At 46.8% G+C, this 25,539-nt stretch overlaps 1 protein-coding gene across 3 annotated transcripts in view; it reads left to right on the top strand.

Annotated features, from left to right (window-relative positions):
• Positions 1 to 22,267, top strand: part of FHIT (fragile histidine triad diadenosine triphosphatase) — a 57,425-nt gene extending 35,158 nt beyond the window's left edge. For all 3 annotated transcript variants that reach the window (XM_063940363.1, XM_063940365.1, XM_063940364.1), the window contains one exon: positions 21,463 to 22,267. In XM_063940363.1, the coding sequence (XP_063796433.1) occupies positions 21,719 to 22,165 (447 nt within the window). In that variant the 5' untranslated portion in view covers positions 21,463 to 21,718 and the 3' untranslated portion in view covers positions 22,166 to 22,267. The remainder of the gene's footprint in view (positions 1 to 21,462) is intronic.
• Positions 22,268 to 25,539: the final 3,272 nt, after the last annotated feature.

The raw sequence follows: 25,539 nt of genomic DNA on the forward strand, positions 1-25,539 counted from the left end.
TTGCGATCACTTCAGTCTGTTTAGTTCCTGATTTGATGTCACAAACACGCCCTGCGTTCGGCCAGCCACTCCCCCGTTTCCCCAGGCACGCCTGCGTTTTTACCTGACACGCCTGCGTTTTTTTAGCACACGCCCGGAAAACGGCCAGTTACCACCCAAAAACACCCACTTCCTGTTAATCACCATACAATCAGCAGAGCGACTGAAAAGTGTCGCTCGGCCTTGTGTGAAACTGCATAGTTTTTTGTGAAAGTACGTCGTGCGTGCGCACTGCGGCCCGTGTGCATGCGCAGAAATGCAGTTTTTTTTGCCTGATCGCTGCGCTGCGAACAACGGCAGCTAGCGATCAACTCTGAATGACCCCTCCATATCTCTTCTCTCCTACAGCCTAACCATCTGGGATAAATATCCTGCTCCAGGGCTGGATAATTGTCAGTGCTTTGGTTGTCAAACTTTGTACACATGTCTCTCCTGTCTGTGGAATCTACAGTTGGAGTCTCCAGGTATTCCAGCTCCTGTGTTCAACTCCTGTGGTTCAGCTCCACTTAGAGACCCGCACCGGTTACCAGCTTGCGGTGCAGCCTGACTTCCGTTGTTCCAGCTCTGCTCCTTGGTTATCTGCTGTGATACCTACATCTGCTTTCATCTTCCACCGTTGGACTCTGTTCCGCTTCCAGCTTCCCACAGTGTTTGGTATCTCTCCACTCCCGTTGTTTGCAGCACTCCAGCTCCATCGGTGTTCTGCCATCGATCTCCAGCTCCATCGGTATTCCGCCATCGATCTCCAGCTCCATCGGTATTCCGCCATCGATCTCCAGCTCCATCGGTGTTCCGCCATTGATCTCCAGCTCCATCGGTGTTCCGCCATTGATCTCCAGCTCCATCGGTGTTCCGCCATCGATCTCCAGCTTCATCGGTGTTCCGTCATCGATCTCCAGCTCCATCGGTGTTCCGCCATCGATCTCCAGCTGCATTGGTGTTCCGCCATCGATCTCTAGCACCATCGGTGTTCCGCCATCAATCTCTAGCACCATAGGTGTTCCGCCATCGATCTCCAGCTCCATCGATATTCATCACCATCGGACTCTAACATCGGTGAGTTCTGCTACACCTTTCCGTCTGGTCCGGTTCCATCCGGCATCCCCGGCAGTTCTTCTGTGTTCTTCTCAACCTCTGTGCATCTATCTCGACGCCAGCTCTCAGAGTATAACCTGCTGGTCAGTACCTGCTTGTTTCCCTCTACAGTGAATAGTTGTGGCCAATGGACATTACATCTCCGGGTCTTGCAGTGACTTTATTACCAACTCATTCTATATTGCCACAATATCCTTCTACCACTGTGCTAAAGGAACTGTACTGTTTTCTCCGGCAGGGTCCACAGGTTATCCACAGGATAACATTGGGATATGATGGAGCGACAGCTGATTGGCACCAAACGATCACAAGCTTTCTGGCCTCCCAGGATGCAATGGGCTTGTCCATATAATCCCGCCCACCGACTCAGTCAAATCAGTTTTTTGTTTGGTGCGGCAGGTGCCGGACAATGGTCACAGGGCTGCTGTGTTTGGCAACCCTAAGCTTTATTTGATTTATTTTTATAGTCTTACTATGTTTTCTGAGTGATCTTTACTGACAGCATCTTACACGCATATTGGAAAGAGTCGCTCCAACAACTCTCCGCCGGGTCGCAGCACCGCTTACCTACTGTACAAGTGCTGTCTCGACGGGCGTCTGTGTCGGATGTTACTAGCAGGTCCAGCAGACGTTACCAGGCTGTGCCCGGAGCACGGGGAGAAGGTAAAGCATCGGTTCCGCTTAGAAGGGGAATACGGACACAGCTGCACTGTTTGGAGGAGACTACCAAACAGTAGCTGGCGCGCCGCCACCATGGGTGCTTCAGCGCTAGGCTTTAGGGATCATAAGGTGCCAGGATTAGTTTGATGCTGCGATCCCTAGGGTTGATGTCAGCAGTGGGGAGTCAGACGCTCTCCTGGTCGCCCCTCCCCCCAGTTCATGACCAGTTACCGTGCGTCTCCCGCCATGAACTGATTGCCTCACTTCCGTCTCAGACGCTACCACGAGGGGACTCGGTCGCATCATAGGCCGCTGCGTCTGTATACACTAAGGTTTACCGCTAAGAGACTGGGTCGCAGACATGAGCATCTGCATGCACTAACGTTCACTGAGCGTCTGTGTGCACTAAAAATGCCCGGAGCGGCAGTGTACACTAGTAGCGTCTGGATCCACTCAGCGGTTGCTAACGTATTGATCGATCCTGGAAGTGGGGTGAGTCTCCCTGTATCCCACTCTACGGAGTACGGGTTATACAGCACTAAATTTCTATCTACTGTTGTTAGTATGAATAGTTAAGTTTAGTGCCTATTGCATATGAGTTTTGTACAATACTGTGGTTTTCTCTGCAATTGCGTCTGAATACATTAAAATAACTGTATAGAACAGAATACAGTAAATGTACTCCTACATACTTGAAATGTGTTCGTAGTTGATAATATGCTCATATGACTAATACATAACATGTGACTGACTGCTAGTGTGATTGCTGACTTTATATATGTTTGTCAGTGTTTTCTTCTGAACCTAAATGCTGGTGCTTGGGTTGGGGTCAGATTGATATCAGTTTTATGCATATAAAGTGTTTTCAGTCACAGATTGTGTAGTATACTGTGGAAAAGCTGATTGTTTATCATGTCTAAGAGCTGTAAAGGTGACAAGGTTACATTAACAGTAACACCAACACTCAAAACATGTTTATCCTGTAAGGTGGGGTTATTAACTCAAACTTTGGCAAACGATGGGTTATGCGCAAATTGTTTTGCGTTTCAGCAGATTGCAAGGCAGATCCCTGTTCAACAACAAGTAGATCCACCTTGGGCCGTGTTTGCACAAACCTTATCTAGTATAGCTGACAGGTTGGTCCCTGCAGCTTCAACCTCAGGCATAGGGTACACTATTAACCCATACATGCAGCTCCCATCTTTTGGTATAGCCCCTACAGCTTCTACAAGTCAACAAGCTGATAAACCAAGGGTAAATATATAATCAAATTCACAGGCTACACAGGATGATACAACAGATGATGACTCCATATAATCTACTTCACCATATGAAGAACAAATGGAGGGTTTCAGCTCAGAAGATATAGCTGAGTTAATTGGAGCAATGAAGGCTATTCTGTCTCTAGAGGATTCAGCTGAGCCAATAATTAAAACTAAAGCAGCTGTGTTTAAACGTCCCAAAACAGTTAGGGTTGAGTTTCCAGGGTCAGAGGAACTGATGGAAATTATGGAGAAACCATGGGCTACGCCCTATAGGAAATATAAAATTTAAAAAAAAAATGGGATTCTTACTACCCTTTTCCAACTGGCGACTGTTTAAAAAGAGAAGTGCCTCCTAAAGTAGATACGCACGTCATTCGACTAGTGCGAAAATCTATTTTAGCTTTGCCATCTGCGTCATTAAATGATGTCACAGACAGAAGAGTTGATGGTTTTTTGAAAAACATATTTTCTCTGTCAGGGGCAGTCATAAGGCCTGCTATGGCCTCAGCCTGGATTGCAAAAGCGGTAGTTGAATGGGCTTAAGAACTGGAAAATGGGCTCTCAGCACCAACTAGGGAGCAGGAGTCCCATATAGCCCATATGAAACAGGCTGCGCTATTCCTAGAAGAAGCAGCAATGGATATGGGTACAATTGCTTCTAAAGCATCAGCCTTAATGGTAGCTGCTCGCAGAGCAATTTGGCTATGTACATGGAAAGCTGATTCAGAATCCAAAAGGTTCTGGAAGCTTTGACTTTTGTTGGGAACATTCTTTTTGGTAAGGAACTGACAGATATTCTGGAGTCAGAAGCTGAATCCAAGAAGGTCAGGTTTCCTGCCAGTTATAATCCTAAACCTAAGGGCTCAGGATTTCGGCCATTTCGGTGGCAAGGTAAAACAAAAGGTAAAAATGAATCAAAGCAAACCCAGTACAGTAAGTTATTTTCAATTCCAGGCATTACCTTTTGGGTTGACCACAGCCCCCAGAGTATTTACCAAGATCATGGTGGTTATGGCAGCTTATCTCCGCAAACAGGGGATAAGGATTTTCCCATATCTCGACGATCTTTTAATCCTGGTACAATCCCAGGAATTGCTCTTGAGCCATCTCCAACAGACAATAACTTGTCTACGGAAACACGGATGGCTCATAAATTGGGCAAAGTCGTCTCTGACTCCGTCACAACGGATGATGCACTTAGGGGCTGTATTGGATTCAAGTCTGCAGAAAATGTTTTTACCTGTGGAAAAGATATCCAAGGTGCAGTTAATGATTCAGGAATTGTTGCACAGTCAAACAATATCAGTTCACATGGCAATGCGAGTGATGGGGTTGATGGTGTCAACTTTCGACATGGTGGAATATGCACAATTCCACTCAAGACCGTTGCAGCATCTGATTCTGACCAGATGTAATGGAGTACATCAGACAATAAAGAAACAAATGATGGTACTTCCAGTAAAGGTAAAAAGGTCATTAGCCCGGTAGCTACAGACATCTCATCTAGACAAGGGGAGACCCTTTTGGATATCAGATTGGGAGATCCTGACAACGGATGCCAGTCTTCAGGGCTGGGGAGCAGTGTCTGAAAAAATATGGTTCCAGGGACAATGGACCATAGAAAAAAGTTGCCTGCCAATAAACCTGTTAGAAATTTGGCCCATATACATGGCACTGATTCAGGTAAAGGACATTCTGCAAGGAAAACCAGTGCAGATCGGCTCAGACAATGCAACGGCAGTAGCGTACCTCAACCATCAGGGAGGAACTTGCAGCAAAAAAGCAATGAAGGAAGTAAGTCACATACTAAAGTGGGCAGAACTCCATCTTCCAGCATTGTCCGCAGTGTTTGTTCCAGGAGTCCTAAACTGGGAAGTAGACTTTCTCAGTCGACACACCATTCGAGCAACCAAATGGGCTCCTTACCCGGAAGTATTTCAGACTCTAGTAGACAAGTGGGGGTTGCCAGAGATGTATCTCATGGCGTTCCATCTGAAAAACAAAGTTCCGGCATACGGGTCAAGAATAAAAGACCCCGGAGCGATCCTTGTGGACGCACTGTCAGTGAAATGGGAATTTCTTCTGGCATATCTGTTTCCTCCAATCTTCCTGATACCCAGGGTGCTGAGGAAAATAAAGCAAGCAAAAGGTGCCGTGATTCTAATAGCTCCGGCTTGGCCCAGAAGGCATTGGTACATAGATCTGCAGAGGATGTCGATGGATGCTCCAATGCTGCTCCCTCAACATCCAGATCTACTGATGCAGGGTCCTTGTTATCACAGGCATCTGGATCGGCTGTCTTTGACGGTGTGGCTGTTGAAACCTCTATCGTGAAAACCCTCTTGACTTCAGGACAGGTAATTCAAACAATGCTCAGAGCAAGGAAACCCTCCTCTGCTCGCATTTATCACCGAATATGGCGAACCTATATTCATTGGTGCAGTGAAAGAAATATGGATCCAAAATCTTTCAGAGTATCCAGAATCTTAGATTTCCTTCAGGCAGGAATGGATAATGGTTTGAAGGTGGCTTCCTTGAGAGTTCAAGTTTCAGCATTGACTGTATGGTTTCAAAAGAAAATTGCTACTTTACAAGATGTGCGTATTTTTTGCCATAGAATGCTACACATTCAACCACCTTTTGTTCCTCCTGCAGTACTTTGGGATTTAAGTCTGGTCCTCAAAGCCCTTCAAGGGGCTCCATTTGAACCACTTAAGAAAGTGGATCTTAAATGGTTGACAGCTAAAGTACTCTTTCTACTGACTATGACATCAGCTAGAAGAGTGTCAGATTTAGGAGCACTGTCATGTAAATCTCCTTTTCTGATTTTTTTTTATCCAGATAAAGCAGTTCTCAGAACTAGGTCTGGTTATCTTCCTAAGGTGGTATCTAAGTTTCACCTTAACGAAGAAATTGTAGTCCCAACTTTTCAGGTATCTGGACTTTCTGCGGGAGAAGCGTCGCTGGACGTAGTCCGTGCATTAAGAATCTTCGTAGGTGGCCTAGCCTGCAAGCTGTGAGGAAGCCTTCTCTATGAGCTCCTGCTGGCCCCGCTCATAAAACTAACATAAAACCCATTTCACGGGTCCCCAAGCACCTCTGTACTGGACCGCCTGCTCCCCTGATCACTAAGCACCAGAGGGGCTCGGTTGCGGAGCCGGGGAGCCCTTACCAGGGCTTCTGCAGGTTGCGGCCTTCCCCTCCTCAAGAAGCCGGGGCCTCGATTTGGGAGTGGAGCCGTCGGTCCGCTGGACCTGATGCGGCGATTCTGCGGACCCCCCCTCACACCTGAGCGGCGCTCCCTGACACCCAAGAGCCCACCCATCAAGCACTGACCCTCATTGGAGACCGGCGACCGGACAATCTGCGGGAGGTGAGAGCCGGGACGAGTGTGACTGGCGGCCATCTTGTGGTTGGCGCCGCCCGGACTTTGAGCTCTGCTTTGCCGATCTCCGGCCTCTCCGGGCACCTGCCCTCCGATCCCCACCTCACACATCCTTGCAGGACAGATCTCCCCCCCTCACTGGCGGGGATTAACGACCCGGGGACCTCCGGAGGATCCGTGTCTTATTTACAGTCGGCGGCCATCTTGTGACTGGCACAGCTCTTTCCTCACTCCATAGCTAGAAATGGCTGTAACTCTAGCTCCCTCTTGTGGCGACTTTTAGATTAGACAACTCACAGCCACTATAAATATATTTCTATACTTCTGCCTATTCTCATGTCTCCTGTTTAGCGGCCGGAACCTGTGTGACATTTCTCCTCGCCCATGTGCGCTGTTCACGGACTGATGCCTACCGGTCCTGAACTATTACTCGTTGGGATGTAACCTGTTATACTTCCCCCTTTTTTTTTTTCCTCTCCATGTGACCTCATTATAGCTTGCTCCTTGCGTGAGGCGACTCCTACTGTATAAATCGGTCCTCCGTTGCCCGCTTATTTTTATGGAAAAATTTCTCATACCCACCCCGATGTCAATTGCTGACCCCGCCTCTACAACCCGAGGCGATACTGTGTGGAGACACTCATCTGATTCAGATTGCTCTGTCACCCGTTCCAGGTCCTTACAAAAACGCAAGTCTGCTCCGGCCAGTAAGCCACCCAAAATGAAACCTGCGGATATTGCGGCGGTGCTGGGCCCTCTGCTGGATGAAAAGCTGGCGGGCATTAGAGAAGCTATTGACTCTACTCTATCCAAATTAACTCAACACTCTGGCCGCTTAGATGACGTCGAACAGAGGGTATCTACCCTGGAGGATAATTTGCATGCAGCACAGCTCACCATTAATTCACAGCAAAGTGACATTTCGGATCTGACCCAGAAGCTAGATGATTTGGAGAATCGCGGACGCAGAAGTAATCTCCGGGTGGTGGGTATCCCCGAATCGGTCAAAGGCCATGAGTTACTTGACCTTCTTTCTAACTGGATACCGCAACAACTGGCCATGGATCTCAAAGGTGCCCCTCTGGCTATTGAGCGGGCACATAGAATCGGCCCTGAACGTAAAACAAACTCTGGTCGCCCTCGCCCGGTGATCATGAAAATCCTTAATTATGCCGACAAAGCTCGACTCCTAGACCACTACCGGAAGACGGACAGCTTAACCTACAACGGAGATCGGCTCTTGATATTTCAGGATTTTTCCACCATTGTCGCTGCTAAACGCAAGGAGTTTGCCCCGTTGTGCAAGCAACTGTTTAACGCCAAAATTAAATTCTCTCTCCTGTACCCGGCCCGGCTGCGGGTCTTCGAGGACGGCAGGCCGTTGTTCTTCGATGACATAACACTCGCCAAGGCCCACTTCTCGAGTTTACCCACTTGACTGTTGCACTGTTATTATTGCTTGCATGCATGTTTTTCTCTCTTTTTTTTCTCTCCATCTGTAGGTCACATGGAGAGGAATAATTGCGCAGCTCTGTGTATACAATGAGCTGTAAATTTTCTTGTTTTTCTTGTTTGTTTTTTATGTTACTGTTTAATATTGTTGGTTACACCTGCCGGACCTGCCGACCCCGATCCTCCATGGGTCAACCCCTTCCCGCTCGCTGGGACGGGCAGGGGCCCTACTTTACCTCTAGTATATTTTTTCTTGCATTCCCATCCATCGGTATAGGCTGATATAGCTGATCCTGCTCCTACTCCCCCAGCCGCCGCGGAGGATACCCCACTCCTTGCCTTCAATATAGTATCATGGAATGTGGAGGGCCTTAACGCTCCAGTGAAGCGCAAGAAAGTGCTCTCCCACCTCCACCGTTTGACCCCTCACATCACCTTCCTACAGGAAACACATTGGCTGGACGATCCCCGTAATACTCTACGTGCCCCCTGGATCGGGGATTGTATCTCGGCCCCTTATTCTAATAAGACCAGGGGAGTTGCCATCCTTTTTCACAAGTCCCTACAATATTCGATACGCAGAAGGTTTCTCGATCCTAATGGGAGATTTATTTTGCTAGATGTGATTATTGATAATGTCTTGTATACTCTCCTTAATCTATATGCCCCAAACGTCTCTCAACAAGATTTTTTTGCAGTTGTCCTACAGAAACTTTCCTCTTGGGGGAGCTCTAATCTAATCCTAGGAGGAGATTTTAACACGGTCATCGATCCGTCCATGGACAGGTCTGGGGTGAGTACTTCATCCTCCAAATCCGGCTGTGATCTTCTTTCCTCCCTCTGTTCACAACTTGCTCTCTCCGACCCTTGGCGTATCCATCACCCTCTTCTTCGTGATTACTCTTTCTACTCTCACCCCCACTCTACGCACTCCCGTATTGATTATATTTTCTTATCCCGACACCTCTTCCCTAAAGTCACTCACACATCGATTAAAAATATTATTATCTCAGACCATGCCCCTATTATGATTTCTCTTAAGCTCGCGTTGCCCCAATGTTTTTCCAAATGCTGGCGATTCCCTGCTTATCTTACTCACTCTGAGGATTTTCTCCTACACCTTAGACACACTTGGCACACCTACGTTGCTGATAATTTGGCCCAGGCGGAGGATGTCTCACTGTTCTGGAGCGCCTCTAAAGCTGTTATCCGGGGCCACATTGTCTCATACGTAAATTCTAAACGCAAAATATTTAACTCCCGCCTCCATGAACTGAGCTCCCTTCTCACCTCAACTTATAGAGCATATAAGCGTTCCGACACTCCCGCACATAAAGAGGCATACCTGACTGCTAAACAAGTATATGATACCTTCCTAACAGAGCAGGCCCAGACACGATATGATTACCAGCGGAACAAATTTTTTAGATGGGGTAATAAATCGGGCAGACTCTTGGCAAACCTCGCTCGGGGACCCCGCACGCGCACATGGGTTGAGGTGGTTCAATCTTCAGACACTATTATATCAGATCCGACAGCCATTTGCGCCGAATTTATGCAGTTTTACAAATCCCTATATACAGCAGAGCCAGATAACGTGGAGACAGGTGAATCCTTTTTGCATGACGCTCAGCTTCCTGTCCTCTCTCGAGATGACAGGGACCTTCTCGAGATGTCTATAACTGAGGAAGAGATACTCACAACTATCAAATCTTTACCAAACGGCAAGAGCCCAGGCCCTGATGGCTTTGGGGCTGAATACTATAAACTACTTAATGCTGAACTCACACCCACTCTAGCCAAATTATATAATCATATCTTTACCTCCGGAACTATACCCTTATACTTCAATGAGGCACGGATAATCGTAATACCCAAGCCGGGTAAAGATCCCTCCCTCGTGGGTTCCTATCGCCCTATCTCACTTCTTAACCAAGACTTCAAATTGCTTACCAAACTAATGGCCAACCGTCTACAGTCTTGTCTGCCTCATCTCATTTCCCCGGCCCAGTTAGGCTTTATTAAAGGCAGACAATCTGTACAAGGTATTAGATCGGCGATAGCTGCTATTTCCCACACCCGCCTTCATAATTTGGAAGACAATATTCTTATTAATCTAGACGCCGAAAAGGCCTTCGATAAAATCGCTTGGCCACACCTTTTTAGAGTGCTCTCCCATCAGCAATTTGGCACTAATTTCTGTAGTCTAATACGGACCCTCTGCACTGCTCCGATGGCCCAGGTGGTAGTTAATAATGTGGCCTCCTCTTCCTTTTTTCTTGAGAGAGGCACCAGACAAGGATGCCCTCTCTCCCCTTTGCTTTTTAATTTGGCCCTGGAACCTTTTATTCGTTATATCCAACTGCTACCTGGGTTTAGAGGCATTGTTGTTGGGGATCGCGAACTCAAAGTTATAGCCTTCGCAGATGACCTACTTATATGTACCTCTGACCCTAAACGCTCCCTTCCTGTATTGGTAGAGGCAATTGACAGATTTTCGTCTTTTGCTGGCTTCTCCATTAACTTTGCCAAGTCTGAAGCCCTGGCCATATTTGGCCAGGCGAGACTGGGTTGGATTAGACCCTTCCCGTTTAGATGGGCCCCCTCGCATATCACCTTTTTAGGAGTGGCTCTACCACAACATCTCTCCACCCTCTATGCACGTAATATAACCCCGATCATACATAAAATCCAGACTGAACTTAGCCTATGGCAAAACCTTCCCCTTAATATGTTAGGGAGATGCAACCTGTTTAAAATGGCAAGCTTCCCGAAACTCCTGTATATCCTCCAAATGACTCCCATTCTTCTCACTAACTCCGACTTTTCTTTACTTAATACCTTGCTTTCCAAGTTTATATGGAACCGTAAGCGCCCCAGAATAAGTCTAAAAAAAAATGTCGCAATCGGTGCGCCAAGGGGGTGTAAACCTACCAAACATTAAACAATACAATCTAGCGTGCTTACTACGTTTCGCTATGGATTGGCTCAGTGGCAACGATGTATTCACAGATACCAAGTTAGAATCTCAGCTTTGTGCTCCTCTCTCTCTTGCTTACCTCCTACATGCCCGGCCCTCTCAAATAAAATCTTCCCAATTTGATAACCCGCTATTGTCTTCCACTATTAAGGCGTGGAAAATGGCTAGGAAAGCTCTTGGTCTCAAATATTATTACTCAGTATCTCTACCTTTGCTTGGAAACCTGGAGTTCCAGAATGGTACTGCCTCTTTGCCTTTTAGTGCTTGGTGCTCCTCTGGTTTAAAGACTCTACGTAATCTGATGACACCTACTCATACTCCTTTGCCATTCCAGGAGGCTATTGAGAAATATGCAATTTCACCCCTGCATGGATTTTACTACTCCCAGGCTATACATTATCTTACATCCGTTCTCCCTCACCTCACGGGAAAAGACTTTGTTAACCCCTTAGACTCCCTTTTACGCTCCAACACATACTCCATATCTTCTATCTATGCACGTATCCGCACTGAACTGGACCCCCACACTGATTTTCCTGATCTAGCTAAATGGATCTCCCAAGTTCCTACATTCACAGTAGACACCCTATTAGATACTTTTTTTATCACCCTTAAACTAATACCGGCTAGTATATATCAGGAAATGGCCTATAAACTGCTACACAGGGCATATATTTCGCCTAAACAAGGTTTTCTAATGGGTATATCAGATAGGGCCGGATGTAATAAATGCTCAACGGTAGAAGCTGACCTTTTCCATTGTCTCTGGGCCTGCCCTGTCATTCAAAAATTCTGGCATACCTTACACCATTATGGCACCTCAACGCTAGGCATCCCCTTTCAATGCACTGCTCCCTGGGCCCTCTTTGGTCATCTGTCGGACCAACCTGGAATTCCACGCACTGATAAAAAATTGATAGTGTTACTTTCAGCAGTGGGGAAAAAAGCTATATTGCAACAGTGGATCCATCCTGCCTCTCCTACTCTCCCTATGGCTACTTCTAGGTTACTCTTCTTATTTAATATGGACTGGCTGGAGGCCTCTATCCACAAGGAAACCCTGACTCCTGCACTCTTTAAGTGCTGGGATAAATACATTTGTACCCTCCCTCCCCACACTAAACTAGCAATACATAAATGTTTCCAATCTAACTTTTGGTACTCTCTCCGACAACTTGATAGTCAAATTTCTCTAACTGACTGAGCTTCCTATCTTCCCCTCTCCCTCTTTTTCATCCGTACTTCCCTCTCCACACACTTCCTCTTTTCTTTCCCCTCTCTTCTTATTTCTGCTGTTTCTTCCCTGGCGGATTGGATGGACACTTCTATGGACGGATCGGTGGCCTGTGGCTCTTGGTAGGTGTTTTTGCTTATTTTTTGTTCTAACGTTTTTGTGATGTTCTTTTTTTTACCTCTTTTTTTTCTTAATTTGAACTGCCGGAATTGAGTGTCAGTTTTTAGTCAGTCATATTCAGTCCCATTCTCAATATATTATAGCCTGACCGCCGCTCTTCTGGTGGTTTACAATTTGTTCTTGTTGATTGTTTTAGAAAATTGGAAAATTTCCTCCACCTACTCATATATGCTGTGTACTTTTACCTTTCTTATCTGCTTACTTTGATGTCGATATGTCTGATCTGTATGCGGGTTTTTTTTTTTTCCCCCTTATTTCTGTACCATGTTTTGGAGGTATTTAATAAACATATTTGGAAAAAAAAAAAAGAATCTTCGTAGATCGTACCAGTGCCATCAGAAAGACAGATTCTCTCTTCATTCTCTACGGATTTCACAAGAGAGGATGGCCTGCTACTAAACAGATGCTAGCAAGATGGCTTTGAATGACTATTTCAGAAGCATACTCTCGAGCTGATCTTAAAACAACAAGATGATGAAACAGCCCCTGTTCCGAGGCTGAGAAACGCGTTACGTATCCTGCTATCCTTTCTGCTGAATGATCTATGCTGGGGGCTGCATTTTGTCCCATTAATTGATCCACAAACGGGAACCACAGCCGGAGCGAGGCAGCTTCAAGCTCCGGACAGATCCTTCAAACTGCAGTGTAAGCTACGGGCAGCCGGCGCCCGCATCGGTGAAGGAAATCTCCGTTTGTCCGCAACCAATAGAGACGGGGGTAAGCACATTGTGTGAACAGATTGCTGCTTTAGAGCAGGCCACGCTCTGATTCTAACTGAGACATTGAACTGTGTTTAATTATTCACCCCAGCAAAGTCTCTTAATTATCGGACCACCACAGTTAAGTGTTTGAACGGAGGTAACAATGATGCATTATCTGAACTGAATAGTATTCTGCGGTGTACCCATTCAGAAATCATCTTTGTGGATCATATAATGGTATAAAGGATAAACAGTGAACTTTTGCACTAATTAGTTCACCTGTGGAGTGTGCACACTCTGGAGACTTCTCCATATAATAAAGTACATCTGAGGACTTTCCTGGAATTGCAACATCTTTTCAGTATAATTAAGGGAGCCTCCCAGTGCCAATAACAAAAAGGTTACTGCACAAATCCCAGCAACAGTGCAGTTATAATAACACTTCAGCAGAAAGGTTTTTGTTAGTTTTATTAAATTGTGTGTTTATCAGTAATAACGGCAATAAATATATTTTAAATTTTTCACTGTTGGTGACAGCGCTTCCTATTGTTTTCATATTTGTTCATCTCGAGCTGATCTCCCTGTTCCGGCTAATGTCTCTGCTCACTCTCTACACGTAAGGTAGGTCCTTCATGGGCAGCACAACATGGTGCTTCAGCAGAACAGATATGTAAGGCAGCCACATGGTCTTCCATTAACACTTTTTCATTAGACATTATGCCTTGGATACCTTTGCCTCTCATGACGCTGAATTCAGGTGAAAGGTTCTCCTGTCTAATCAGGAGCGTCCCCACCACTAAAAATTGCTTTGGGAAGTCCCAATGTTATCCTGTGGATAACCTGTGGACCCTTCCGGAGAAATATACATTATGGCAAGAACTTACCGTTGATAACGGTATTTCTCCTATGTCCACAGGTTTCCACAGGGATCCCACCCTGACGCACCTGATTTGAGAATCTTTATACTCACTAACTTAGTATAAGTTGTTTTTTCATCTTCTCTGTGTGTCCAGATGGTGGGGTCACTTTCCTATTGTCCCATTGCTACAAGAGGTGTGGTATAATAGAACTACAGTAAAAAGAAAGACTGTCGACCCCAAATGGTCAACATACAAAAGGTTCACAGGGTCAAATGATCAAAATGGAAAAGGTTTACAGGGTTAAAAGGTCAGCATGAAAATGGTCAGCACAAGTTTTTTTGTGTGTCATTTTGTTAATTTCAACATATTTGAGCCAAATTAGTGAAAATGTATCCACTCCCGGACTCACATTGCTCGCCATGCTTTGGGCATGGTAAAAAATGTTGTTTTTTAACTCTTGTGTCGACCATATGTGACGACCATTTGAACCTGTCAACCCCTTGAACCTGTCGACCTTAAGCACTGTCTATCCTTTTACTTGTTGACCAAATCAATTGAATGGTCCATTACAGGTGCATGTAAGGGATGGATTAATTTAAACTAGAAAAAAAATAATTATTCCATTAAAAGAGACATATGCCCTACATGATAATAGTAATGGAAGGTGTCTCTGCTCTGGTGGTCATACACTACATGATAATAGAACCTACTTTGGGTCATACATTTATGTAATTGGGTGCCAACTCGCCTAGAGGCACCCAAGGAGGCTTCTGTACAGTATATCAATGTACACTCAAACATGTTTAAGCTGGCTTGAACATGGTAAAAAGTTCAAGACTTTAGAGCCGCTTCCACGAACTGATATAGGAACCACTTTGAAAAGTATTTCAACATTGTAGCAAGATAGCATGGGCTCAGTAATTCATGAATGTTAAGATATACTGGACCATCTTGTATTTAAAAAAAATCTATGTCACTTACTGCTCGCATGCTATTTTCTCTGACGTCCTAGTGGATGCTGGGAACTCCGTAAGGACCATGGGGAATAGACGGGCTCCGCAGGAGACTGGGCACTCTAAAAGAAAGATTAGGTACTATCTGGTGTGCACTGGCTCCTCCCTCTATGCCCCTCCTCCAGACCTCAGTTAGAATCTGTGCCCGGCCAGAGCTGGGTGCTCCTAGTGGGCTCTCCTGAGCTTGCTAGAAAGAAAGTATTTGTTAGGTTTTTTATTTTCAGTGAGATCTGCTGGCAACAGACTCACTGCTACGTGGGACTGAGGGGAGAGAAGCAAACCTACCTGCGTGCAGCTAGCTTGTGCTTCTTAGGCTACTGGACACCATTAGCTCCAGAGGGTTCGAACACAGGGCCTGACCTCGATCGTCCGTTCCCGGAGCCGCGCCGCCGTCCCCCTTGCAGAGCCAGAAGACAGAAGAAGGAGATGAAATCGGCGGCAGAAGACTCCGGTCATCATTAAGGTAGCGCACAGCACTGCAGCTGTGCGCCATTGCTCCCACAGCGCACCACACACTCCGGTCACTGTAGGGTGCAGGGCGCTGGGGGGGGGGGCGCCCTGGGCAGCAATTATATTACCTTTTGGCTAAATATACACATAATACAGTCACCTAACTGTATATGTGTAAAAAACCCCGCCATTAAGTTAAAGAAAACGCGGGACAGAAGCCCGCCGCTGAGGGGGCGGGGCCTTCTTCCTCAGCACACCAGCGCCATTTTCCCTTCACAGCTCCGCTGGAAGCACGCTCCCCAGGCTCTCCCTGCAGTATTTAGGTACAAGACGGGTTAAAAAGAGAGGGGGGGCACATAAATTTAGGCGCAAATCGATACAAACCAGCAGCTATTGGGAAAATCACTTATTAGCAGTGTAAATCCCTGTGTTATATAGCGCTGTGGTGTGTGCTGGCATACTCTCTCTCTGTCTCCCCAAAGGACTTTGTGGGGTCCTGTCCTCAGTCTGAGCATTCCCTGTGTGTGTGCGGTGTGTCGGTACGGCTGTGTCGACATGTTTGATGAGGAGTGTTACGTGGAGGCAGAGCAGGGGCAGATACATGTGGTGTCGCCCCCGACGGGGCCGACACCTGATTGGATGGATATGTGGAAGGTCTTAACCGACAGTGTCAACTCCTTACATAAAAGGTTTGATGACGCAGCAGCCTTGGGACAGCCGGGGTCTCAGCCCGCGCCTGCCCAGGCGACTCAGAAGCCGTCAGGGGCTCATAAACGCCCGCTAGCTCTGATGGTAGACACAGATGTCGACACGGAGTCTGACTCCAGTGTGGATGAGGATGAGACAAATGTTCAGTCTACAAAAGCCATCCGATGCATGATTACTGCAATCAAAAATGTATTGCACATTTCTGATATTAACCCGGTTACCACCAAAAGGGGTATTATATTTGGGGAGAAAAAGCAGCCAGTGACTTTTCCCCCATCTGATGAATTAAATGATTTGTGTGAAGAAGCGTGGAGTTCCCCTGATAAGAAACTAGTGATTTCTAAGAGGTTACTGATGGCGTACCCTTTCCCGCCAACGGATAGGTTACGTTGGGAAACATCCCCTAGGGTGGACAAGGCGCTAACACGCTTATCTAAAAGGGTGGCACTGCCGTCTCAGGATACGGCCGCCCTAAAGGATCCTGCGGATAGAAAGCAGGAAGCTATCCTGAAGTCTGTGTATACACACTCTGGTACTCTACTGAGACCTGCTATTGCTTCAGCCTGGATGTGTAGTGCTGCAGCAGCATGGACTGATACCCTGTCAGACAACATTGATTCCCTCGACAGGGATACTATTTTGCTAACCATCGAACATATAAAAGACGTCGTCTTATATATGCGGGATGCACAGAGGGACATTTGCCTGCTGGCATCTAGAATTAATGCAATGTCCATTTCTGCCAGGAAAGTATTATGGACTCGGCAGTGGACAGGTGATGCAGATTCTAAAAAACACATGGAGGTTTTGCCTTATAAGGGTGAGGAACTATTTGGGGACGGTCTCTCGGACCTCGTATCCACAGCAACTGCTGGGAAGTCGACTTTTTTGCCTCAGGTTCCCTCACAGCCTAAGAAAGCACCGTATTATCAAATGCAGTCCTTTCGGCCTCAGAAAGGCAAGCGGGTCAGAGGAGCATCCTTTCTGGCCAGAGGCAAGGGTAGAGGAAAGAAGCTGCACCAGGCAGCCAGTTCCCAGGAACAAAAATCCTCCCCTGCTTCCACTAAGTCCACCGCATGACGTTGGGGCTCCACAGGCGGAGCCAGGTGCGGTGGGTGCGCGTCTCCGAAACTTCAGCAACCAGTGGTTTCGCTCACAAGTGGATCTATGGGTTGTACAAATTGTATCTCAGGGATACAAGCTGAAGTTCGAGGCGACTCCCCCTCGCCGTTACCTCAAATCAGCCTTGCCAGCTGCTCCCAGGGAAAGGGAGGTAGTACTGGCGGCAATTCACAAGCTGTACCTCCAGCAGGTGATAATCAAGGTCCCCCTCCTTCAACAGGGCAGGGGTTACTATTCCACAATGTTTGTGGTACCGAAACCGGACGGTTCGGTGAGACCCATCCTGAATTTAAAATCCTTGTACACTTATATAAAGAAGTTCAAGTTCAAAATGGAATCGCTCAGGGCGGTTATTGCAAGCCTGGAAGAGGGGGATTTTATGGTGTCGCTGGACATCAAGGATGCTTACTTGCATGTCCCCATTTTCCCACCTCACCAGGAGTACCTCAGGTTTGTGGTACAGAACTGTCATTACCAATTCCAGACGTTGCCGTTTGGTCTCTCCACGGCTCCGAGAATATTTACCAAGGTAATGGCCGAAATGATGATACTCCTTCGAAGACAGGGAGTTATAATTATCCCGTACTTGGACGATCTCCTCATAAAGGCGAGGTCCAAAGAGCAGTTGTTGGTCAGCGTAGCACTCTCTCAGGAAGTGTTGCAACAGCACGGCTGGATTCTGAATATCCCAAAGTCGCAGCTGATCCCTACGACGCGTCTGCTTTTCCTGGGAATGATTCTGGACACAGTACAGAAGAAGGTGTTTCTCCCGGAGGAGAAGGCCCAGGAATTGTCATCTCTGGTCAGGGACCTCCTGAAACCAAAACAGGTGTCGGTGCATCACTGCACGCGAGTCCTGGGAAAGATGGTGGCTTCTTACGAAGCAATTCCCTTCGGCAGGTTCCATGCAAGGATCTTTCAGTGGGATCTGTTGGACAAATGGTCCGGATCGCATCTTCAAGGGCCAGGGTGTCTCTGCTGTGGTGGCTGCAGAGTGCTCATCTTCTCGAGGGACGCAGGTTCGGCATACAGGACTGGATCCTGGTGACCACGGATGCAAGCCTCCGAGGATGGGGGGCAGTCACTCAGGGAAGAAACTTCCAGGGACAGAGGTCAAGTCTGGAGACTTCTCTACACATAAATAGATTGGAACTAAGGGCCATCTACAACGCCCTGAGTCAAGCAGAGCCCCTGCTTCAAAACCAATCTGTACTGATTCAGTCAGACAACATCACGGCGGTCGCCCATGTAAACCGCCAGGGCGGCACGAAAAGCAGGATGGCAATGGCAGAAGCCACAAGGATTCTTCGATGGGCGGAGAATCACGTGCTAGCACTGTCAGCAGTGTTCATTCCGGAAGTGGACAACTGGGAAGCAGACTTCCTCAGCAGGCACGACCTCCACCCGGGAGAGTGGGGACTTCATCAAGAAGTCTTCACACAGATTGTAAATCGTTGGGAACTGCCACAGGTGGACATGATGGCGTCCCGCCTCAACAAAAAGCTAAAAAAATATTGCGCCAGGTCACGGGACCCTCAGGCGATAGCTGTGGACGCACTAGTGACACAGTGGGTGTACCAGTCGGTTTATGTGTTCCCTCCTCTTCCTCTCATACCCAAGGTACTGAGGATAGTAAGAAAGAGAGGAGTAAGAACTATACTCATCGTTCCGGATTTGCCAAGAAGAACTTGGTACCCAGAACTACAAGAAATGATCTCAGAGGACCCATGGCCTCTGCCTCTCAGACAGGACCTGTTACAGCAGGGGCCCTGTCTGTTCCAAGACTTACCGCGGCTGCGTTTGACGGCATGGCGGTTGAACGCCGGATCCTAGCGGAAAAGGGCATTCCGGATGAAGTTATTCCTATGCTGATAAAGGCTAGGAAAGACGTGACAGCAAAACATTATCACCGTATATGGCGAAAATATGTTGCTTGGTGTGAGGCCAGGAAGGCCCCTACAGAGGAATTCCAGCTGGGTCGATTCCTGCACTTCCTACAGTCAGGAGTGACTATGGGCCTAAAATTAGGATCCATAAAGGTCCAGATTTCGGCCCTATCTATTTTCTTTCAAAAAGAACTGGCTTCACTGCCTGAAGTTCAGACGTTTGTTAAGGGAGTGCTGCATATTCAGCCCCCTTTTGTGCCTCCAGTGGCACCTTGGGATCGTAACGTTTTGTTGGATTTCCTGAAATCACACTGGTTTGAGCCACTTAAGACCGTGGCGCTAAAGTATCTCACGTGGAAGGTGGTCATGCTGTTGGCCTTGGCTTCAGCTAGGCGTGTGTCAGAATTGGCGGCTTTGTCATGTAAAAGCACGTATCTGCTCTTCCATATGAACAGGGCAGAATTGAGGACTCGTCCCCAATTTCTCCCAAAGGTGGTATCAGCGTTTCATTTGAACCAACCTCTTGTGGTGCCTGTGGCTACTCGGGACTTGGAGGCTTCCAAGTTGCTGGACGTAGTCAGGGCTTTGAAAATCTATGTAGCCAGGACGGCTGGAGTCAGGAAAACTGACTCGCTGTTTATCCTGCATGCACCCAACAAACTGGGTGCTCCGGCTTCAAAGCAAACTATTGCGCGCTGGATCTGTAACACAATTCAGCAAGCTCATTCTGCGGCAGGGTTACCGCATCCTAAATCAGTAAAAGCCCATTCCACAAGGAAGGTGAGCTCTTCTTGGGCGGCTGCCCGAGGGGTCTCGGCTTTACAGCTTTGCCGAGCTGCTACTTGGTCGGGTTCAAATACATTTGCTAAGTTCTACAAGTTTGATACCCTGGCTGAGGAGGACCTTGCCTTTGCTCATTCGGTGCTGCAGAGTCATCCGCACTCTCCCGCCCGTTTGTGAGCTTTGGTATAATCCCCATGGTCCTTACGGAGTTCCCAGCATCCACTAGGACGTCAGAGAAAATAAGAATTTACTCACCGGTAATTCTTTTTCTCGTAGTCCGTAGTGGATGCTGGGCGCCCGTCCCAAGCGCGGACTCTCTGCAATACATGTATATAGTTATTGCTTAACTCAAGGGTTACTGTTATGAGCCATCTGTTCCTGAGGCTCAGTTGTTGTTCATACTGTTAACTGGGTATGGTTATCACAAGTTGTACAGTGTGATTGGTGTGGCTGGTATGAGTCTTACCCTGGATTCCAAATCCTTTCCTTGTTGTGTCAGCTCTTCCAGGCACAGTTTCCTTAACTGAGGTCTGGAGGAGGGGCATAGAGGGAGGAGCCAGTGCACACCAGATAGTACCTAATCTTTCTTTTAGAGTGCCCAGTCTCCTGCGGAGCCCGTCTATTCCCCATGGTCCTTACGAAGTTCCCAGCATCCACTACGGACTACGAGAAATAGAATTACCGGTGAGTAAATTCTTATTTAAACATGGTTGATCTGCTTTTCCTATCCTTTTCCAAATTTAAATTTGCTGTATATTTCTATACTTGAATCGAGCTGTCTTGGTCACTGGTATGTCTCGATATTCCATTTTCCAGTCTTAATTGTATAGGAACCAAGTTTGATGGTGTTCTTTTACATTAAAGGCCTAACTCAGAGACGGACGCTAATGCACAGGGCCGCATCTCGCATGCACGGGCACACACATTGCATCCAATGGAGATGCGACTGCAATGTGATTGACAGTGGCGGGCGTCGGGGGCTTCTTTGTGGGAAGGATGGGCCGAAACGTGGGTGTGCCAGTACAGTTTTCTGGGCGGCTGCGTGACATCACACGCAGCTGCTCCGATTAAAAAATTTTTGGTGGACCGCCTGACTACACTGCCAGAGATCAACCTTTGTTCCGATGAGTCTGCAATCTGACCTCACACATGCTGGGCGGACCTGCCCTGTGCTGGGTGGCCCTCAGCACTTGAAAAGATAGGCGCAGATCTGGCTGCTTATGCAGTGACCTGCGTCCATCTCTCAATAAGGCCGTAAGTTATTACCTTAAACCCATACATTTGTAAAAGCATGCAATTTTATTACATAAATGGATTGTTGATACTAACGGAACAGTTCAATTAAATATGAGGGGGGTGAGTTGCTGTTGCAATGCTAAAGAAATGCTGGCAATGACCGCTGAAGTCACGGACCAGTCTTGCCCCGTACTTATGGATTTTTGCACGCAACCCTATGGGTCTGCAAATAAAAATCTGTGAGTATAGTGGTACCTTAACTCATAAGTACACAAGTAACTCATATGTAATATGACCACAAGTAACTCATTTGGAATTGAATCGACCCCTATATGTTTTACATCTATTATGAGTTGTCTCATGTTTTGAAATGGAAATATTTCTCATAACTTGTTATTTGTTTTGTTTTGCAGCTTGAATCTGTTTTTCTAGATTACTACAATAAATTCACGTCCTGGAATTTGAAAAGTCTGGGAACGTTATTTGGTGTCATATGAAGCTTTTTCTTATTCATATGTTGTTTTGCTAACATAAATCACACTACTCCTGTGGCTGCATTATTGCTGATTTTTTGCATAAACTTATCTTAGTCATTCTAGTAAACATCCCATTTTTTATGAATTCCTAGAACAATATAGTGTTCATTTATTTACTACAGTACCTTCCACTATGCCTCTGTGGTTTGGCAAACATCTTATTAAGCCAACTGTCTCTTTCTTAAAGACTGAGCTGTCTTTTGCCATCGTGAATAGAAAACCAGTGGTACCAGGTCATGTGCTAGTTTGTCCACTGCGGCCTGCAAAACGTTTCAGGGACTTATTGCCTGAAGAAATAAATGACCTTTTTAACACAGTCCAGAGAGTTTCCAATGTAGTGGAGACCCACTTTGGTGGCACTTCTCTTACCATCTCAATCCAGGATGGTCCAGAGGCTGGACAGACTGTTCATCATGTTCATGTGCACATTCTCCCAAGAAGAGCAGAAGACTTTCAAAAGAATGACAAGGTGTATGATATCTTGCAAGACCATGACAAAGAAGAGCAGGAAGGCCGAGAGAAATGGAGACCTGAAGAAGAGATGGAAATGGAGGCTGAAGAACTCAGGAAATATTTCTAAGTCAGGAAATTTTACGCCACTACTACATATCACTTTTGTTTGCTGCTGCTATTTTCAGGTCTGTTAAAAATGGATATAAAATAAAGATTTCTGACTATTGAACCTTCTTTTCTTTAGATCAGCTCAGATACACAAGAGAAAAGAGATATACAGTAAATATAGTTTATAACAAAGAATAAAATAATCATTTATCAGGAAAAAAACTTCAATAAATATAGTTTTTAAATATTTATATTTATTGTTTATTTTATTATTTTATTAATTCATTTTCTCTAACGTCCTAGTGGATGCTGGGGACTCCGTCAGGACCATGGGGAATAGCGGGCTCCGCAGGAGACAGGGCACATCTAAAAAAGCTTTTAGGTCACATGGTGTGTACTGGCTCCTCCCCCTATGACCCTCCTCCAAGCCTCAGTTAGGTTTTTGTGCCCGTCCGAGAGGGTGCAATCTAGGTGGCTCTCTTAAAGAGCTGTTTAGAAAAGTTTTTTTTTAGGTTTCTAATCAGTGATTCCTGCTGGCGACAGGATCACTGCAACGAGGGACTTAGGGGAGAGACTTGCAACTCACCTGCGTGCAGGAGGATTGAAGTCTTAGGCTACTGGACACTGAGCTCCAGAGGGAGTCGGAACACAGGTCAGCCTGGGGTTCGTCCCGGAGCCGCGCCGCCGATCCCCCTTACAGACGCTGAAGAACGGCAGAACGGAGGTCCGGAAACAGGCGGCAGAAGACTCCTCAGTCTTCATGAAGGTAGCGCACAGCACTGCAGCTGTGCGCCATTGTTGCTACACGGCTCACTGATCTCGGTCACGGAGGGTGCAGGGCGCTGCTGGGGGCGCCCTGGGCAGCAATATAGATTACCTTAGAGGCAAATAAATACATCACATATAGCCATTAAGGCTATATGTATGTATTTAACCCAGGCCAGTTTTCCTAATAACCGGGAGAAAAGCCCGCCGTGAAAGGGGCGGAGCTTATTCTCCTCAGCACTCAGCGCCATTTTCCTGACCAGCTCCGCTGGTGAGGAAGGCTCCCACTCTCCCCTGCACTACAGAAACAGGGTTAAAGAGAAGGGGGGCATAAATTGGCGATATAATTATATATTAAGAGCCCATATATAGAAACAACACCTTCTAGGGTTGTTATATACATTATGGCGCTTTTGGTGTGTGCTGGCAAACTCTCCCTCTGTCTCCCCAAAGGGCTAGTGGGTCCTGTCCTCTATCAGAGCATTCCCTGTATGTGTGTGCTGTAGGTCGGTACGTGTGTGTCGACATGTATGAGGAAAATGTTGGTGAGGAGACGGAGAAAATTGCCTGTAATGGTGATGTCACTCTCTAGGGAGTCGACACCAGAATGGATGGCTTACTTATGGAATTACGTGATAATGTCAACACGCTGCAAGCCGGTTGACGACATGAGACAGCCGGCGGACAAATTAGTATCGGTCCAGGCGTCTCAGACACCGTCAGGGGCTTGTAAAAACGCCCATTTACCTCAGTCGGTCGACAGACACTGACACGGACACTGACCCCAGTGTCGACGGTGAAGAAACAAACGTATTTTTCCTTTAGGGCCGCAAGTTACATGTTAAGGGCAATGAAGGAGGTGTTACGTATTTCTGATACCACAAGTACCACAAATAAGGGTATTTTGTAGGGTGGGAATAAACTACTTGTAGTTTTGCCTGAATCAGATAAATTAAATGAAGTGTGTGATGATACGTGGGGTTCCTCCGACAGAAAGTTATGGGCGGTATACCCTTTTTCCCGCCAGTAGTAAGGGCGAGTTGGAAAACACACCTTAGGGTGGACAAGGCGCTCACACGCTTATAAAAAACATGGCGTTACCGTTTCCAGATACGGCCGCCCTCAAGGAGCCAGCTGATAGGAAGCTGGAAAATATCATAACAGTATATACACACATACTGGTGTTATACTACGACCAGCAATCGCCTCAGCCTGGATGTGCAGCGCTGAGGGGGCTTGGTCGGATTTCCTGACTGAAAATTTTGATACCCTTGACAGGGACAGGATTTTATTGTCTATAGAGCATTTTAAGGATGCATTTCTATATATGTGTGATGCGCAGAGGCATATTTGCATTCTGGCATCAAGAGTAAATGTGATGTACATATCTGCCAGACGAAGACACAACAGTGGTCAGGTGAGGCAGATTCCAGACGGCATATGGAAGTATTGCCGTATAAAGGGGCGGTCCATTGGACCTGGTGGCCATGGCAACAGCTGAAAAATCCACCTTTTGTTACCCCGAGTCACATATTGGCAGAAAAGGACACAGTCTTTTCAGTCTCAGTCCTTTCGTCCCCATACGGGCAGGCGGGCGAAGGCCAGTCATATCTGCCCAGGGGGAGAGGAAAGGGAAGAAGACTGCAGCAAGCAGCTCATTCCCAGGAACAGAAGCTCCTCACGGCTTCTGCCAAGTCCGCAGCATAACGCTGGGGCCGTACAAGCGGACTCAGGTGCGGTAGGGGGTCATCTCAAGAGTTTCAGCAACACTCGCAAGGGAACTCCGGGATCCTACATGTAATATCCCAGGTGTACATTGGAAATTCGAGACGTCTCCCCCTCACACAATTCACAGGCTGTAATCCCAGCAGGTGATAATCAAAGTACCCTTCTTACAACAAGGAAGGGGGTAGTATTCCACACTATATTGTGGTACTGAAGCCAACCGGCTCGGTGAGATCTGAAATATTTGAACACTTACATACAAGCGTTCAAATCAAGATGGAGTCACTCGGAGCAGTGATAGCGAACCAGGAAGAAGGGGACGATATGATGTCACTGGATATCAGGGACGTTTACCTACAGGTCCAAATTTGCCCTTCTCACCAAGGGTACTTCAGGTTCCTGGTACAGAACTGTCACTATCAGTTCAGACGCTGCCGTTTGGATTGTCCACGGCGCCCCGGGTCTTTACCAAGGTAATGGCCGGAATGATGATTTTTCTTAAAAGAAACATGGACGCTTTCCTGATAAGGGCAAGGTCCAGAGAACAGTTGGAGGTCGGAGTAGCACTATCTTAAGTAGTTCTACGACAGCACGAGTGGATTCTAAATATTCCAAAATCGCAGCTTTTTCCGACGACACGTCTACTGTTCCTAGGGAAGATTCTGGACACAGTCCAGAAAAACGTGTTTCTCCCAGTGGAGAAAACCAGGGAGTTATCCGAGCTAATCGGGATCCTCCTAAAACCAGGAAAAGTGTCAGTGCATCATTGCACAAGAGTCCTGGTAAAAATGGTGGCTTATTACGAAGCAATTCCATTCGGCAGATTTCCCGCAAGAACTCTTCAGTGGGATCTGCTGGACAAATGGTCCGGATCGCATCCTCAGATGCATCAGCGGATAACCC

This window comes from Pseudophryne corroboree, chromosome 9 (assembly GCF_028390025.1).
Source record: "Pseudophryne corroboree isolate aPseCor3 chromosome 9, aPseCor3.hap2, whole genome shotgun sequence".
NCBI classification, from domain to species: Eukaryota; Metazoa; Chordata; class Amphibia; order Anura; family Myobatrachidae; genus Pseudophryne; species Pseudophryne corroboree.